The sequence below is a fragment of the Bombus terrestris genome, chromosome 5 (genome assembly GCF_910591885.1).
Source record: "Bombus terrestris chromosome 5, iyBomTerr1.2, whole genome shotgun sequence".
Classification (NCBI taxonomy): domain Eukaryota; kingdom Metazoa; phylum Arthropoda; class Insecta; order Hymenoptera; family Apidae; genus Bombus; species Bombus terrestris.
Window position 1 is genome coordinate 6,317,412 of NC_063273.1, and position 15,468 is coordinate 6,332,879.

Genomic DNA, 15,468 nt, shown 5'->3' on the forward strand with positions numbered 1-15,468 from the left:
TGAGAAACGAGAGAGCAAGCTTTAAAACGTCGACATTTTTACGAGCTCCCGGAGCTCTTACGCTGTGTCGAACACACAGGCAACGCGAGGTCGTTTTTACGGCGCCCGGTAACGAATCGGATCGGTTGCCCAACTACTCGTTTACGATTTTTCCGTAAACTTTAAACGTCCCCTTCACCGCTCTATAACTACCCTATCTTTTTTTCCAATTTTATTCTGTTTCGATATATACCTGGTAGAGACAGCAGAGCATAATCCAGCCTAGAGGATGCTGACCAAGCTGCTTGACGGCCTGTGGTTGTACGTTCAGCGCTTCGAGGAACTCGCAAGCCTTCTCTGCGATGTCGTTGTGAATGAAATACGCCACGCAGAGCCTCTCGACGTGGGGCCACTCAAGTCCAGCCAGATGGATCCTCCTTTGAACTAGCGGCGACAGTACACTGGAGTTGCTGGGCGAGCAAGTGACCAGGATCCTCGCGTCGGGGAACAAACGTCCCTCGAGAAGGTCTATAGCATCGCCTAGGGACGCTCTGCCCCCTACACACTCGTCGTATCCGTCAAGGATAAATAGCACACGGTCCTCCATTAAATGCAGCGTGCGCCATACTTGCGCGACCGCGTCGCCGATGGCTGCCGTCCTTGGGAATAATTCCCGAGCCAAGTAATTGAGCACAGGACTGCCTCGAAGTTCACGGAGGGGGACGATGAACGCCAGAGCCGGACTATCGCCTTGTATTGCCCACTGGTGAAGAAGGCGGAGGCAAAGGGTCGTTCTTCCGCTTCCAGGGCCTCCTTCAATGGCTACACGGCGGGGCGCCTCTGATACCGTGCCATCGCTCAACTAAAACAGAGTGGATACAATTAATCGATCGAATATCCGTATATTTCTGTTTTGACAAAATTCATTTGCTATTTTCCCTAGGTCTGACTAAGATCCAGTTAGGTTTGATACTGTGTGACCGCTTAACCGAGACGTAGATGACGCTCGATCGACTACCTATAACGTGCAATTTAACAAAATTCGATTCTTCTGGATGCAATGAACGTAAGAAATTGCTTTTCTATCGGGTTCCTGTTACAACGGTCGAATAGAATTGTATTTGACTTGCATCTGCTAAATGATAGATGTGGTTGAAGTTAGCAAAATTACAGATAGACGTGGTTCTGATTGAGAGAAACGGTCGATCCATCGAATAGGATTAGTGGTTCACGCGAGAGGTTCCAACTTCTAATTGGTAACCAGTTGGAAGTGGAGAAACCGAGGAGTATCCGAGAAACTGGTCACGAAGCTGCTAACTTTTCTTCTTACCACTGGTCCGTTTGTCTATCCTCGGCGTACGAACTTCCGGTATACAAACTGTTCGTGATTCGCTGTGGCTTTCATTTCGTTCTCTTTAACTTCTATCTCGGACAGAGATAAAAGGCAAACTTATCTGCCTGTGAGACTGATTTTCGGTTAAGTCTTCGACGATCACCAAGCTGCTCTTCCCCTTTTTTCCAGACACCTGGATGACGCTAACGAAACTTGTCGACTTTCAACTGCTACGTGGTACGATGTCCGACACGAATCGATAAATTGGAAAAGCAAATTTCCTATATAACGATAGAACTATTCTCTGCGCGGCCTAGAAACGGATTTAATCAGCGTCTGACAAAATTGTTTTTCGCGCAGCGCTTTGTGCACGCGGCCATTGTTCCGGGGATGCGCGTGCCATGGCAATAAAGGGAGAAAGTCGTTTGTACCGTAATGCCGTAACAATTGCGAGTCTGCCGATCGATCACGCGATGAGCTACCCTTTGTAGGGCAGCAACTTGCTTACGGGACCGATTATCAGAGGACAGAATCGCGTGTTTCGAGTTCCATCATCGTGCATCGACTATCGATTAGAAATCTGTCCCAATTGTTTACCGATCTGACTCGATCGTTCATCGCTGTTCACGAGCTCGTTAACCCTGCTATTTCTGTTGTATTAAACCGTATCATTGTCACGTAATGTACTTGAAAGTTGTACGGAATAGTTTCGAAAAGTAGACAATATATCAATTTCGCAAAAGACAGATAGTTGCGAAAAGGTTTTGCATTATGGTTTAGTGCCACGCCCTCGTTATCGGTGAACGTCATCCCAGCTTGTCCTAGATTATAAAGGGCTCTATGATCATGGTACCCTGCTATGTAGCTCCTTCACCGCAGGAGGCTGTCAGCCCGAGCTATTATCCCGTGATTCTAGTCCCTTTACGGTCTGTTGCTTGAATCTTCCCATCCCTTTCGAAGTAGATCATACGATCTGCTGTATATTATTATTTGATGCCTCTCTCGTTTCAACGGATACTGTATCCCCGAGGCTGGCTGTATTCTAATGCTCGCTTCAGCTGTTCAGTTTGAACGGGTGGCTAGGTCTACCCTATGATTTCATCGAGCCTTCCACTTCTACTATTTCAGTAGAACGGTGTCCGACCGTAGCCTCCTTATCTCTACGGTCTTTATAGTCTCTCAGACCTCCCGTAGCCTGTTATTGCGAGTCCTCCATTGCCCAGGGTTTTGGGATTCTTGACTTGCCGTGCTTTATTGACCGGCTATTTCCATCGACGCCAGTGAACCTCGTGATTTCAGCTTGTCTAATCTGTTTATTTAGCCAGCTTAAGTATAGTTTGCCGCTTCTAATCGAGAGAGTGTTGCATTCACTGATACTATAGCTCCCTTGGATCTTGTATTTTGTGCTTTGGATGTGACCATAGTTGGTAAACAAACAAATTCGAATTACAAACAAGAACACTTGCAACGTAGACGGACCACTGAAGAATGTAAATACACAAATATCGAATTTTGATTCAGATGAAACAAGTTGTTTGCTCTGGTACTTTGCAATGTACAATCGTTCGCACGAACTATAATTCTCTAAAATTATTGGGATATTGTTTCAACTACGTCGTATTTTCAAAGCATTTCGAATTTCTTAGAGTTTTCTACTATTGTTCTATACCTAGTCAATAAAATTACAAGTTATGCTAAAATCGTGGCCTAAAGGATACACTGAATAGCAAATCTGTTATTTTGTCGTACGTGTTCCGCTCGTTCTTAGCGATCGTGTGTCCGTAAATAAGCGTCGAGATGGTCTAGCAACAGTACTCTTCACTTGAACGAGCAAAAAGGAGACAACAGTTGGAAGACGAAGGGAACAATATCTTCGTTTTACTGTTCCGAACGCGAGTCCCAGATGAAGATGCTATTGGTGCGAGTAGGCGTGTTTAGAGACGTCCGTGGCAAGCATCGAGACAAAGAAATTACTTCCAGCTGGCCGGATCGGAGAGCGTTCGTCGCTGCACTTGTCTCGGGCGCCCGGGAAAATGGAAATAATATTCCGACAGACGAACATTGAGGCCTGGAACGTCGGTGATCCGGAAAGACGTTCTTCAAGACGGCGCTTCGCGACGTAAACGCGCTCATTATGGCGCCGTGCATTCTTTGCACGCGGGCACGCGATAAATTCTACGCTTTAGTGGAATTTATCGACCCAATAATTCTTCCCTTTCATTGCTTACAGCAATGCTGACTCGATAAATTGAATTGAAGATTCTAAATCGGGAAAAGGAAGAATTCGATTCTCGTTAACTAAACGATTAGTCTTCAGCTTTTAATTTCGTTTCATTTCTTTCTACGTTTTTATACCGTGCTGTATTGAAGTAAAGAAAGAAACTCGCTGAACAGGGTCAGAAGAGCTTTAAAAGCTTGTCCCTTCAACGATCCGCTTGTTCTCCCTGGCACGTTTGTCGACTGTACGGCACGAATTCGTTCGTGTTTGGAGGGTATATCGAGCTTGCACAACCTTGACGTGGCCATGTGTCTGCCGTCACAGCCTGTTCTCGCGTTCTCGCGATACCGAGCCTCGAATGGCACGGTTACGAGGCTCATTTTTCCACGTGCACGTTTCCAGGTGACGTGGCGCATTGTTTGCGTTTCCTGGCTCCCTTACACGCTCGCGTTATCGACCTCTTCAACGTCGGATGCTGCGAAACGACACACAGAACTGTTTGCGAAAAGAGTAATTTCATCGTCAGAATGATCTATCGAGGCCGAGGTCGCGACGCTTTTCGTCTCGACTGGCTTACATCTTCTTCGCGAATTTTTCCTTTGACATTGTTGCAGTAGCATTTTCGTTTGATGCCTCTATCGGCACGATATAATACGCGGTATTTACACAATGACAGTGAACGAGAAAGTGGAAGATTTATCAGACCGAGGTGAGTGTATTACAGGCCGAAGTGAAATTTGAAAAATCGAGACTTCACGCGTGAGCTACGTCTTTGAAGAACACGTGTCTCCACGTATCTGCAACGTAACAACTTTCTTAATTACATACCCTAAGATTCTAACAATTCTGTAATACGAAATTGCGAAAGCTTCGAATCTCTGATTGGCCGAGACAGTTACATTTATTAATTGCGACGCCTGATGAACGAAGCGAGCGTAATACACCTGCTCTCTCCTATCATATCCCGCTAGTTTTCTTCTCAATCCTGCGAAACAGCCGATCAATGCCGTCTATTATCCGTACGTCGAACGAAAGTGCCATTCTGAAAACAGATCATAAAAGAGTCGCACGTGTTCCATTTTGACATCACGTTTTTCCAGCCACGCAGGTCGGCTCTCCGAAAGATCGAAACAGATAGAGCGACACCGAGATCTTTCGGTTACACTCGAGTACGTGCATATATCCGCAAGATAAGGAGATTCCGAGGCGGACGGATACATTGTGGCTTCGATAAATCTTTGGTTCGCGGTGCTGCCGGCAGATACTGCCGGTATTAAGGCCGGGAAGATTGAGATGTTAAGCGGATGGCTGAGTCGGTCGCCTCCGCTATTTCCACGTTGGATACGTTCTCGTGCCGTGTGTACAAGTTTCCTCGTAAATTGACAGGCTGGCTCCGGTGATCGATGCTTCGGCTGTCGTTCACGCCTACGACCGTGCCGCTTTGATTGCAGTTTGCCGAAAGCCCAAGGGGCCTTGTCGAAACGCCTGCAGGCGGAGACGTTGTATCGATTGAATTAAATATGGTGGAACAGTCTCGCCACTCTGAGAGTCTCGAGCTTTAACTCAAGTTGATTCAGCACGAGTGACGTTTAAAAGAAATTCGAGCTTTTCGTGCTGGAAATTATTTTGTTTGATCGAACGAACCAAGCGTGGGATGAGATCGAAGTAGAGGCGAAATTAAAATGGTCCATTGAAATCGAAGCTCGATCGCCGAGCGTCCTTCGAGGCACAAAGGTAGGCGGTGTTCGCGCGCTTTGTCAGAAGTTATCAGCGTCGTCTGGTTAAAAAGCCTTTCGAGAAATGTTAACGAAGCGAAGCTTGGCCATCTTATCGAGCCACGACAGAACAATGCCTCGTTACGCTAGAACCGGTCGAATGATCGCGCGCTTCTTCACGATTTTGTTCGCCGCATCTTCGAGGCGCGATTAAAACCTTCTTTATTCGAGAACCGAAGGAGCTATGCCTCTGCGACGATACTCTCGACTTGATTCGACTTCATGTTATTATCGGAAACGACATCGGAAAGAGTTCGAGTAGGCCACCGTCTTCGAGTGTTCAACTCTTTCCGAGAACGTTTCACCTTATTCTCTCTCCCCCAGTTGGGAAACGCTTCTCGACGCTTCCAACTTGCAAGAAACGAGATTGTCTAATTTCTCCTTTCAGGCGGTTTCTTTAATTGCGTTGAAAATCTCGGTTCAGGAATATTTCTTCCTCGATCTCACGCGAGCTTGCACTCTCTCTCTATCTCTCTTTCTCTTGAAAATCCTTTTTATCATCCCCGTCTGCACTTGTCTGGGGAAAGCACTTTTTGCGCGATAGGAATGTCCGAGATTCTTCTCTAATTGCCAGTCCTTTGCCCGTTTCACGATCAACGTTTACTCTGCCCTAGATTGCTCCGTCAAACACACAGTCTATTTTCTATCGATGTCTCGATAATATCTCGATGTTTCACTGCAGTACGATTACCTTCTCCATCGGATACTTGACTTCTAAATTCCGTGCAGAAGGGATTTTCGATGGTACGAGACCGGAACGAAGGCTCTTTGTTCGATTGTTCAAGAATTCCCTTGATCAGCAGGTGAAACGTATCGAAACTTCCTACGTGAAACGACGGCTTTGCCCGGAGAGAATTCATCTTTCATGGTAACAAACATCGACAGACATAGCACGGCGGTTCCCAGTCAATTCACGATGGTTCGTCGAAAATCCGGAAGGACGGCTCTCCTTCTGTTTCATCCTCTTCTTAGAGCGATTTAACCCGGCCCCATCGCTTCGCTCGATCTTCCTCCGTTTTGTTTTTAGACGCAATCCGTGTCGCTCGCTCGAGACGGACACTAGAATGCAACATCCACTTGGATATCTGTGCCGGACCGTGAACGAAGAAACTCGAAAAGAAAACGGATTTCCTGGATCGGAGTAAAAAGCGTGGAAATACTGCATACGACTAGAGACAATTTTACGACGTCTGTCCTTTTTCCCTTTAATACCTATTTTGTCTGCCGTGCGATGGTGCAATACAAGTTAAAGAAACGTTTTTGATTTCTTTGATATTTTGATCTTAAACGCAAACTAAATGACAGAGTAAGAGCAAAAACAACGGAGTGGAAGTTCGCCGCGATTCGTCACGGAAATTCGACAACGTGAAACTTAGACAGCGAGGGATGCGGATAGCTAACTTGGCTTTCACATATCGCGAAGTTACCGCGGAAAGTTTTAGCGTTCGACGGAGAAAATCGTGGTTGCACCGCCGGCTGTCCGTGCAACTTGACTTTCGCAATTACGTAGTCGATATCATGCAAATGTACAGCGAGCGGCAGGGCTGCCCTGTCGGATACGATTGACGTAGAATGTCATCGTCTCTGCATTCGGAAAACTTGCTCGCAACTCTACAAAAATAATACAGCCTGGCCGTGACACCTATACATTCCCTCGTTTCGAATACTTGATTTGAATTTTATTTAAATTCCCAAGTATCCCCAGCGAGAAAAGGATTAAAAAGTTACAATCGCGCGAGAGCACGAACCGAGGTAGATAATTCAAGTTCAACGCGTTACAACGACAAACTTGCAGGTTTCTTCTTATCAGAAATTTCCTCCCAGGGGATTCCTCCGTTTCCTGTTTCCCCTTTCCAAACGTCCATCGCGTTAGAGTCCGCGAGAAGTTTTACGACCGACGTCAACAACCGGTACGTCGCGTCACCAGAGACGAAGTAGTTTCCGCGGGATGATTTATAGCACTCACCCTAACCGGGGCGAAGATCTGGTCGGGCTTGATGTTCTCGAGCCTGTGCTCCTGCTCGCCTTTGTGCAGCAGCTGCAGGTGCGGTTGAAAGTGCGCCGGACAAAGGGTGCCAAGTGGAAGAGGCGACGCCCATGCCGGCAAATGGGGTGGATCACGAGTGCCTAGCTCCCTGTAGAAGGACTTCAGGAATCTGCAAGTACCAAGTTCGTTGTGTTTAACCGGCCGACCACGTGGAGGAACGCCACTCCACGAATTTGCTTAATTCCGCAAGCATCACGGGCTAATGGAATGTTGGCACAACGCCGATGACCGTTTCGCGTCGCCGTTGCATCGAATACAAACCAAATACGGTCGAATGTGATTCTTGAATTACATCGATCCCCGAGGGAATTGGAAGATGTTGATTTTGGTTGAATCGAAAGGGATTTCAAGCGTATCGTCTAACTATGGGGAAGAGCGGTCTCTTGAATAAATGCGAAACTTCATAGTTTTGTTTTTTACTTTAAACGATAAGCAGTAGCTGTCTTCCCTCTAAAGTTAGTATACGCGTGCTTATAGAGAGGAGTTGGAAAATTCAGGAAAGATTAACACGCTTCGGCTTAGCCTCGACGGGGTTTTATTATTTTATCGATTTGCCAGCCAAACCAGGGATAAGAAGCCGTCTGGCAGACTCATTTAATTCTACTTTAAACTCCTGGCCGACGACAAACTGCTTTCGAAAGCTGCCGCGCGTTCTTCTTGCTCAACTTTTTACAGCATCCCACTAAAATTCCAATTAATTCGAGTTACGAGGCGGGACGCGGCGTTACAGTGGATCGCTTATCGGGTGACTGGTTAATTTCCCAGGCGACGAAACCGTAGTCACGCTAAGTGGCAACTTTGCGTTGAATGATGCATTCGTTGTAGCCAGGTAAGATTGATGATCTTACGCGGAGCCCATAGCAGGCTGATCAAGCGTGGAGAAAAGGATTGGACAAGGATAGGGACGGGGATAGGGTTTTACTGTTTCCGGACGATTTCCCCGACAGGAACAGTCTGCAATTTTATGGGCTCGCCCTACTGGGACGCAGGTGGCCTCGTTCGATGACGATTACCTTCTTATTTATATTATTACCTATCCGTTTTATTGTTCGCAAGGATTGTAAATTCTTGTTTCGAACGGAGTTACGATTCAAAAATTGCGAAACGTCATTTAGATCCGACTATAGTTCTCCTTATATTCCATTCACTTGCTTACTTATGAATCAACTGGAATAAATAAAAAACAAATGTTCCACCCCATTAGTGTATCCCAAGGATATGGAACATCTCGCAGAATTTCCTTACAGAATCCAGCAGGCAGTGGTGAAATAAACATTTTTCACGTCTCGTTGGCCAGCAGAAGGTTAAATAGCGTGTCTCTGAGGAAAAGGAAAAAGAAGAAGAAGAAGAAGAAAAAGCGAACTGACCTTAACAGTCTTCCCAGGGGATCCCTTTCCGGGGACGGCGGACCTCCGATTCCACTTCCGGCGCCGAGTCTTCGCGAGGACGCACGTGCGCTCGATATATATGCAGCCGGTGCAGGGGGCGGGCTGCAGGGCGGACAACAAACGGGGCTGCTACCCCCTGGGGTCGAGAGGGTATAACTCCTCTCCAATTCCTGAAACAAAAGAAGAGAAAAGCCGCTTTAGTAGGTCCCTCTGACTGCTCGCCCTTTTTTTCCTAGCTGCCAGTGTCGTTTCAATATGGCGCCGTTTTATCACGCGTTTCTATTGCCTCCTACGCGCCGCAGAAACCACCGGTTCTGCAGAATATCTCGGATAAATAAATGTCGTTGGAAATTTATCTCCCCTGGCGACAATTTTTTCTTCTTTTTTACGAGTCTTTCCTGGCGAGTAAGGTGGAAGGCGTCTGGTTATCGTTGCTAGATTAAAGAGGATGTATAGCGTTCGTTATTGGAAATATCAGGAAGCAGCAAGGGTCAAGGGTGAGCGAAATTTCCCTCTCGAAAACGGAAGACTAATGGCCGAAGCTTGCGAGCAAGCCCGAGCCAACACGTGGCTCATCGACGCTGACCGAACGCAATCGATTACCCAACTGCTGAATCATCGCTGGTGAAAGCGCCACGATTAACGATTTCAAGCGTCGATTATTGTTAACAAACTAACAACCGCACAGGATGTGACGTTTTGTCGAATAAGGTTGGATAAATCGAGCCGAAACGCCGATGGAATCTCTGAATATAAATTACCGAATATATTAGATTTTTAGTTATACGAAATTGTTCGACTGTTCTTTGTGAATCAAAGAAAATGTAAAGGAGCGTCGTGTATAAGGGTTTCGATAAAAGTGCTACACAGTTTTATTGAGAAACGAATTCATTAGATAGAGTGGGAACGAACGATAATCGTCGGTGTGTCCTGCGGCAGACGAATACGTTGCCGCGTTCTTTATCCGGATCGGTTTTGTTCTCGAGAGAAGTCGAGAAATCGTGCGGTCACGTCGGCGATCAACGTGAGAGTAAAAAAGAGCTTACGGTTAGCGATAGTGGCCGCCTTTCAATCGTAACGCTTCTCGTCGGCTACGTGACCGAAGATAAGTTGATCAGAACGGAGGAAAATCGAGAACGACGACCGACGTCCGTTTCGCTTTTTCCCGTTGCGGCTTTTATCCGGAGACCAATTTTCTTCTCGCACCGCAAAGACACGCCGTAACGCGCATTCCACCCCGTCGATTTTCCCCTTTCTTTCATCGCGCCTTCTTTCGTCTTTTTTTCTTTTCTTGCCCGGACCTACTTCTACCGATATCGATTGGTAAACGCTCCTCGAAGAACGAACCACAAGGACAAAGTACAAGACAGATCCATCATCCAATTTGGTTTTTGTCCCACGTCACCAGACCACCCTCTCTCTCTCTCAATCTATTTCAGAACAACTTTTGATCTCGCCGATTTTTACCATCAGGTAAAATAAGGTTACAACTCGCATTTATCTCTTTATGTATTTATTTATGTGTTCTACATAATATGAATAACGATTGGATACGTTCCATGCTACTAATTCTATAATTACATGAACAATTCTAGATTGCCTAATGTTTTAATTGTAATATCGATTAATATGGTAATTTTAAACAGAGACACAGTCTTTATTCTATCGTTCGCAAAAGAAACGCAAAGTTCAAGCTATCGAGACAGATATACGAGTTGCGAATCGCCAGACGTGTTTCGTCGATGTTATCATTTTCTCCGAGGGCCCGCGTACAAAAAGCGAGTAGCAGGATGAACCAAGAGGCAAGGAGTAGAAAGTGAATGATCAAACAGCCGAACAACTCTAGAAGATGCGCATAGAACTATAAGAGCGTGTATGCATTTGTTTGCCCAAAGGGAAGTGGAACGACGAAACGATAAAAAAAGGACGATTTATCGAATCAGCATGGAACGAGTTCGTCTGCTCGAATGGAACAGGGCCGGGTCGACGCGGTTTAACCATTTCGTCGCTGCTCTGGTTCGATCGTGGACTACTTTTCCGCCAGTTTGAACGAAGATATGGCACGCGGCCGTTTCGCAGGTACCGATAAAAATGCGCATTGAGAGGGTCGCGAATCACCGGCGCAACTTTCGGGTCAAGCCCAAGCACCAGGATGCAATTACGGAGATAACGAACTGCATTCACGGCGTTTCTATTAAAAAACTGTAAAGACTTTTAATTAAATGCACGCGAAAACGGAAGCTCGGTCGCGGCGTTGACGTTTATTCCCGCGTACAATTTTAACGAGTATTGCAGTATAGCGAAAACAATTAAAGTCGAATATTCTATTCAGATTAGATTTGCTCGATTATCCTCGAATCGAGGCTGATCAACGTTGATCGACGCCAGTTGCAAAGACTGCGCTAGCACGGGCTCCATAATTAAACCCTTTAATCGCATTATTCTTGGTTATTAATCCCGTTCAGTGTGGTAGCTTTCTATAACGACTTCCGTCGAGCCGCAACGTTGATCGATCAAACTAAATAATGGAGCTTTGTGGGATCTTTCCTCTGCAGTTTCGAACAGATTGGGTAATACGCTGGACGAATTTAATCCGTAAAAATCAGTCCGCTATTTCTTTCTATTCTTTCGAGCTTTTTAATACAAGAAAAACACGGGTCTCTGGAAGGATAAAATTTCAAGCGAGGTATTTTTGTTCCACTACGTAAATGTTTCCACTAGGTTCTTTGATTATCGGTTTGCAAGTCGATTGTCCCTTTTGCCGATTCACCGAGCCACACAGGGAGATCGAACGATGTTCCGACTGTGTGTCGACTATTGCCCTCTCCTCGACTTTTTGTCGCATCTGCCGCAGAGCCGCAACTCGTCCCAAGCGGTCCGCTTCCTCCTGACCTCGATATCCCGCAGACTTTTCCTTTCAGACTTATCTGGAAAGCTCAGTTTATTCCAGGTCCGTGAATAATCCTCTGGAACTCGGCAACAACGTGAAAAATTGCGCTCCCCTTATTTATTTTACATCCCACGCTTGATCCGCGGCTCCTTTCTTGCCACGGAAATTCCATTAACTTTCCGATCTTCAGCTACGATCTTTGAAACGCCCCACGTATCGCGCGTCATCGAGAATTCCCTCGCAAAAATTCCTCTTTTTCACGCTGGATTCTCGTCTTCGCGAGTAAATATCGGCCGACTCGCGGATCGTCATCGGCAGATAACGCACGGCCTGTTCCAGAACAATGGCTCGAAAACTGTCTCGGCTGGAAGCTCCGCGACGCAGTCAGAACAGGCGAATGATAAGGGGCGACGGAGTGAAGATCTTCGAGAAAGCCAGCGGCATTAATTCGAGGTAATTTCTGCTGCAGACGACAAAGGGCTTCCGTGCGTTCGCCGAAGACGCGCGTCGCGTTGGTTGGGTGCGGACAAAGGGTTTCCCTTCGAGGATTACGGGAATCACGCGTCTTCGTGCTTGTTAACGGTATACCTTATACGGAGTGCTATACGTCGCAGGTAACTGCGGGGCAAATACGTCATTACGACGCTTCGGTCTCGAACGATGCCGCAGGAGAAACGTCGAGTGTTTCTGATGGAGCGCCCTCGATTGTCTTTGCCGAGGGACTTGCAGCAATTTACAATTAAAGTCGCGGCGGGGAAAACCGTTTCACTGCAACGTTCAACCATCTTCCAGTATCGAGAAACTCGGTCCTGATGCTTGATGAATCTTCGAGCTTGGTGTTTCATGTACGTTCGTCAAACACGGGGGATTGACTGTACAGAGAAAATGTTGTTTGTGGCATATCTTTTTAAATCGCATGTTCTGTAATATTCTGTATAATACAAATTTACGAGTACCGATCGTCAAGATTACTCGGTGCTACCGATAAGTTCACGTTCAAACGATACTTTCGAGATCGACGAGACTCGATGTTTAACGTTACGGTTTGGAAAGAAATTGCAGCAATTTCGGCAAGGTTTAAAATTGTCTGATATTTTACGGAGCCATTGGTGTAAATTGAATGAAGGCATCGGCTTCGCCGAAGGTTTGCTCGTTCATTCGCCCCGAGGGTGTATTAAGAGCTTTCTTCGCGGGGTTGCGAGCACGATCGCTTCGGGGAACGATTAAATCCTGGTCAGACTACGATGTCCCACCGTGTTTCGTGGATTAATTAATTTACGAGGAAGCCGAGTGTTCCAATAAAATTTAGGCAAACTTGAGTACGCTTGTATTAACTTTGACATCTCTAAAGTAAATAGTTACGTTACACAGAGTTCCTGATGTTATTTCGCGTTAGCCAGGGCAAACGTTGGTCAAGAGGTTACATCGCAAAATGGAAATTTTCTAAAGTCACGTTCACCAAGTCGTGAATTTCATTTATTTTACAAAATTGTTCCGCTTAAACGTTCGAATACGATTACAGGTGAAAATCGTTGGATAAAATCCTCGAGCCTTTGGAAAATCTACCGATTCATCTGCGAGGCGACTTTCCCTGTTTGAAGAATGATTTTGTAATCGTCATTAATAACGGGCGTCTGCCGGCTGTTAATTTTTCATTTCCGGCTGACAGGGGTTCCGGTCAAATAATAGCGTGCTTCGTGCCAGCTATTTCGTTCGTTGTCGACGCTCGGAAAATTGAATTACAACTGTAATTGTAATTTCAGTTGGTAATACTGTTGAATGATTCGAAATCGCCAGGCGATTCCACGCGGATGAAATAAAGATCGCAGCCGGGTAATTAACAGCACTTTGAATGCGATCAATGCGACGAAATACCGACGATTAATCATCCTGAACAATTTAATATTCAATCCAGCAGTACGTAATCCTCGCTAAAAATTGCCTACCACGACAGACGAGTCCTCTTCAGGGGATTACGACGCGTATTAAGCTATAAACGTTGCTTCAAATATCCACTTCATAAACCCTTCTTTGCTAATGACAGTATGAAAACGGTTATTACCTACGGTGGTAAAATTGCCCGTTTATTCGACCGAAAATTAAAGCTCTGTGCGTCTATTCGCCGTGCCATTTATCTACTAAACCAAACCGCCCTTGTTTATCTATACCACTCCACTTTGCCGAGAATTACGTTCATCGAATCAACGATATACCGCATCGTCCCGGTATAGTTAAGTAATTAACCATTTTCCGGGAATACGTTTTACGTGTGGAACAAAAGATGATTCTCGTTGCAAGGAGGAGAACAATGTGGTTTTGCGAAGCAGACACAATGCTGCGAGGAAAATTATGGCGATGTACTATAGCATGAATCACCTATTAAAATCGTCGAGGATGGTAACAAAAGGGTAGTGGCGGGCAAGGGGAATCCAAGGGGGTTGAAATCGATGGACAAGCGCGTCAAGGGAACACGACGACCCGATCCCGAGGAATCTCTCTCCTCCTACGTGTTAAAGTTCCATCACCGGCGGAAGTTAATTTAATCCTGATCCAATTAAACCGGATATAACGTTAAGCCTGTTGGTGGGTGCAGTTGGCCGCGTGCAGTTAACGTGCCGATGCTGGCCGTGCCAGTTAACCACTGCGTAAATTGGAAATTGGCCTCGCCGTCCAATAAATATCGGATTAGCCAATAAATCGGACGGAAAACGACGATGCGTTATATCGCCGGGGTACAACGGGGGAGAAAAGGGATGAATTGACGTCGGTGCCGTTTCTGCGCGATGGGGGACCAATTTCATCTCCGAATTTCGCGCGTTGAATCGCGCGGTTTTAGCTTCCCTGATTTTAATAGGTCATCTGCTCTAGCAATATTGTCAAGCGATTGGCTACGGTAGAATTTTGCATAACACGTTTTCCAGCGTCGGACATTTGCGTAACGCGACGAAAAAATGACATGAATATCCATAAAACTGTTTCAGATGGAATTTCTGTACGATACCATAACAGAATATTCAGGCTTATCAACAGAACGGATAACCGACCCTTTAAATATTTAATACGAGTCCGTTTCAAACATCACCGCCACGGTCGCGATGTTCGAGTATCGTTGCGCTGCCAATGAAATTTCAAGACGCGTGTATACGATAATATAATAGAACGTAAGTTGTAGACAAAAATTTTCCACGAGTGTTCGAGTGCTTTTACCGAGTTATTCTATTCTCTGGCGTTGTACGAGATTCCATTGTATTCGAAGACGAGCGTAAAATGTTACGTATATGAAATTACGATTGAGAAAATCGAGTTTGGAGTAACCTACTTTCCAAAGGAAACTCGCAAGAAGCATAGTATATAAATATTGCGATAAGAAGGTGCGAGAATCTGACGTGCTTCATAAAATTCCTTTTTCAATGGTTTCTGGATACCAGGCCGCGAACTCACAGATTTACAGACCGATAGAAAAAAGTAGCTCGATACGCGGACTATTTATTATCTACGACGTTAGCATCGATTCTTTCGGCACGAAGGGGCAAGCGAGTCGCGTAACCCACTTCCGGGATTTAAAATATTTTTCAGAACGAATCTCGATTTACGCCGGCTCGTATCACACTCGATTTATGCAGCTGAGCGTCGAGCAGCCCTTGGTTATGGTCACGTTACGCAAAATTCGCCTGGATACGGCCACATCGGGAATATACCAGTCTGAAAGTTCTCTTTGAGCTTTATAAAGTTACTTATGAAGTAAGTTGTGTTTTTACGAGGGCAACACGCCGCGACAACATTTGCTGCACGTAACCCTTGTACCAGACGTGCTACGTGCTCATTTTCTGTAACTGCA

At 45.8% G+C, this 15,468-nt stretch overlaps 1 protein-coding gene across 4 annotated transcripts in view; it reads right to left on the bottom strand.

Annotated features, from left to right (window-relative positions):
• LOC100647259 overlaps positions 1-15,468 on the bottom strand; it is a 164,546-nt gene that overhangs the window by 33,614 nt on the left and 115,464 nt on the right. For all 4 annotated transcript variants that reach the window (XM_048405938.1, XM_048405939.1, XM_048405940.1 and 1 more), the window contains exons 4-6: positions 8,720-8,910; positions 7,272-7,461; positions 233-841 (exon numbers count right to left, since the gene is read on the bottom strand). In XM_048405938.1, the coding sequence (XP_048261895.1) occupies positions 233-841; positions 7,272-7,461; positions 8,720-8,910 (990 nt within the window). The remainder of the gene's footprint in view (positions 1-232; positions 842-7,271; positions 7,462-8,719; positions 8,911-15,468) is intronic.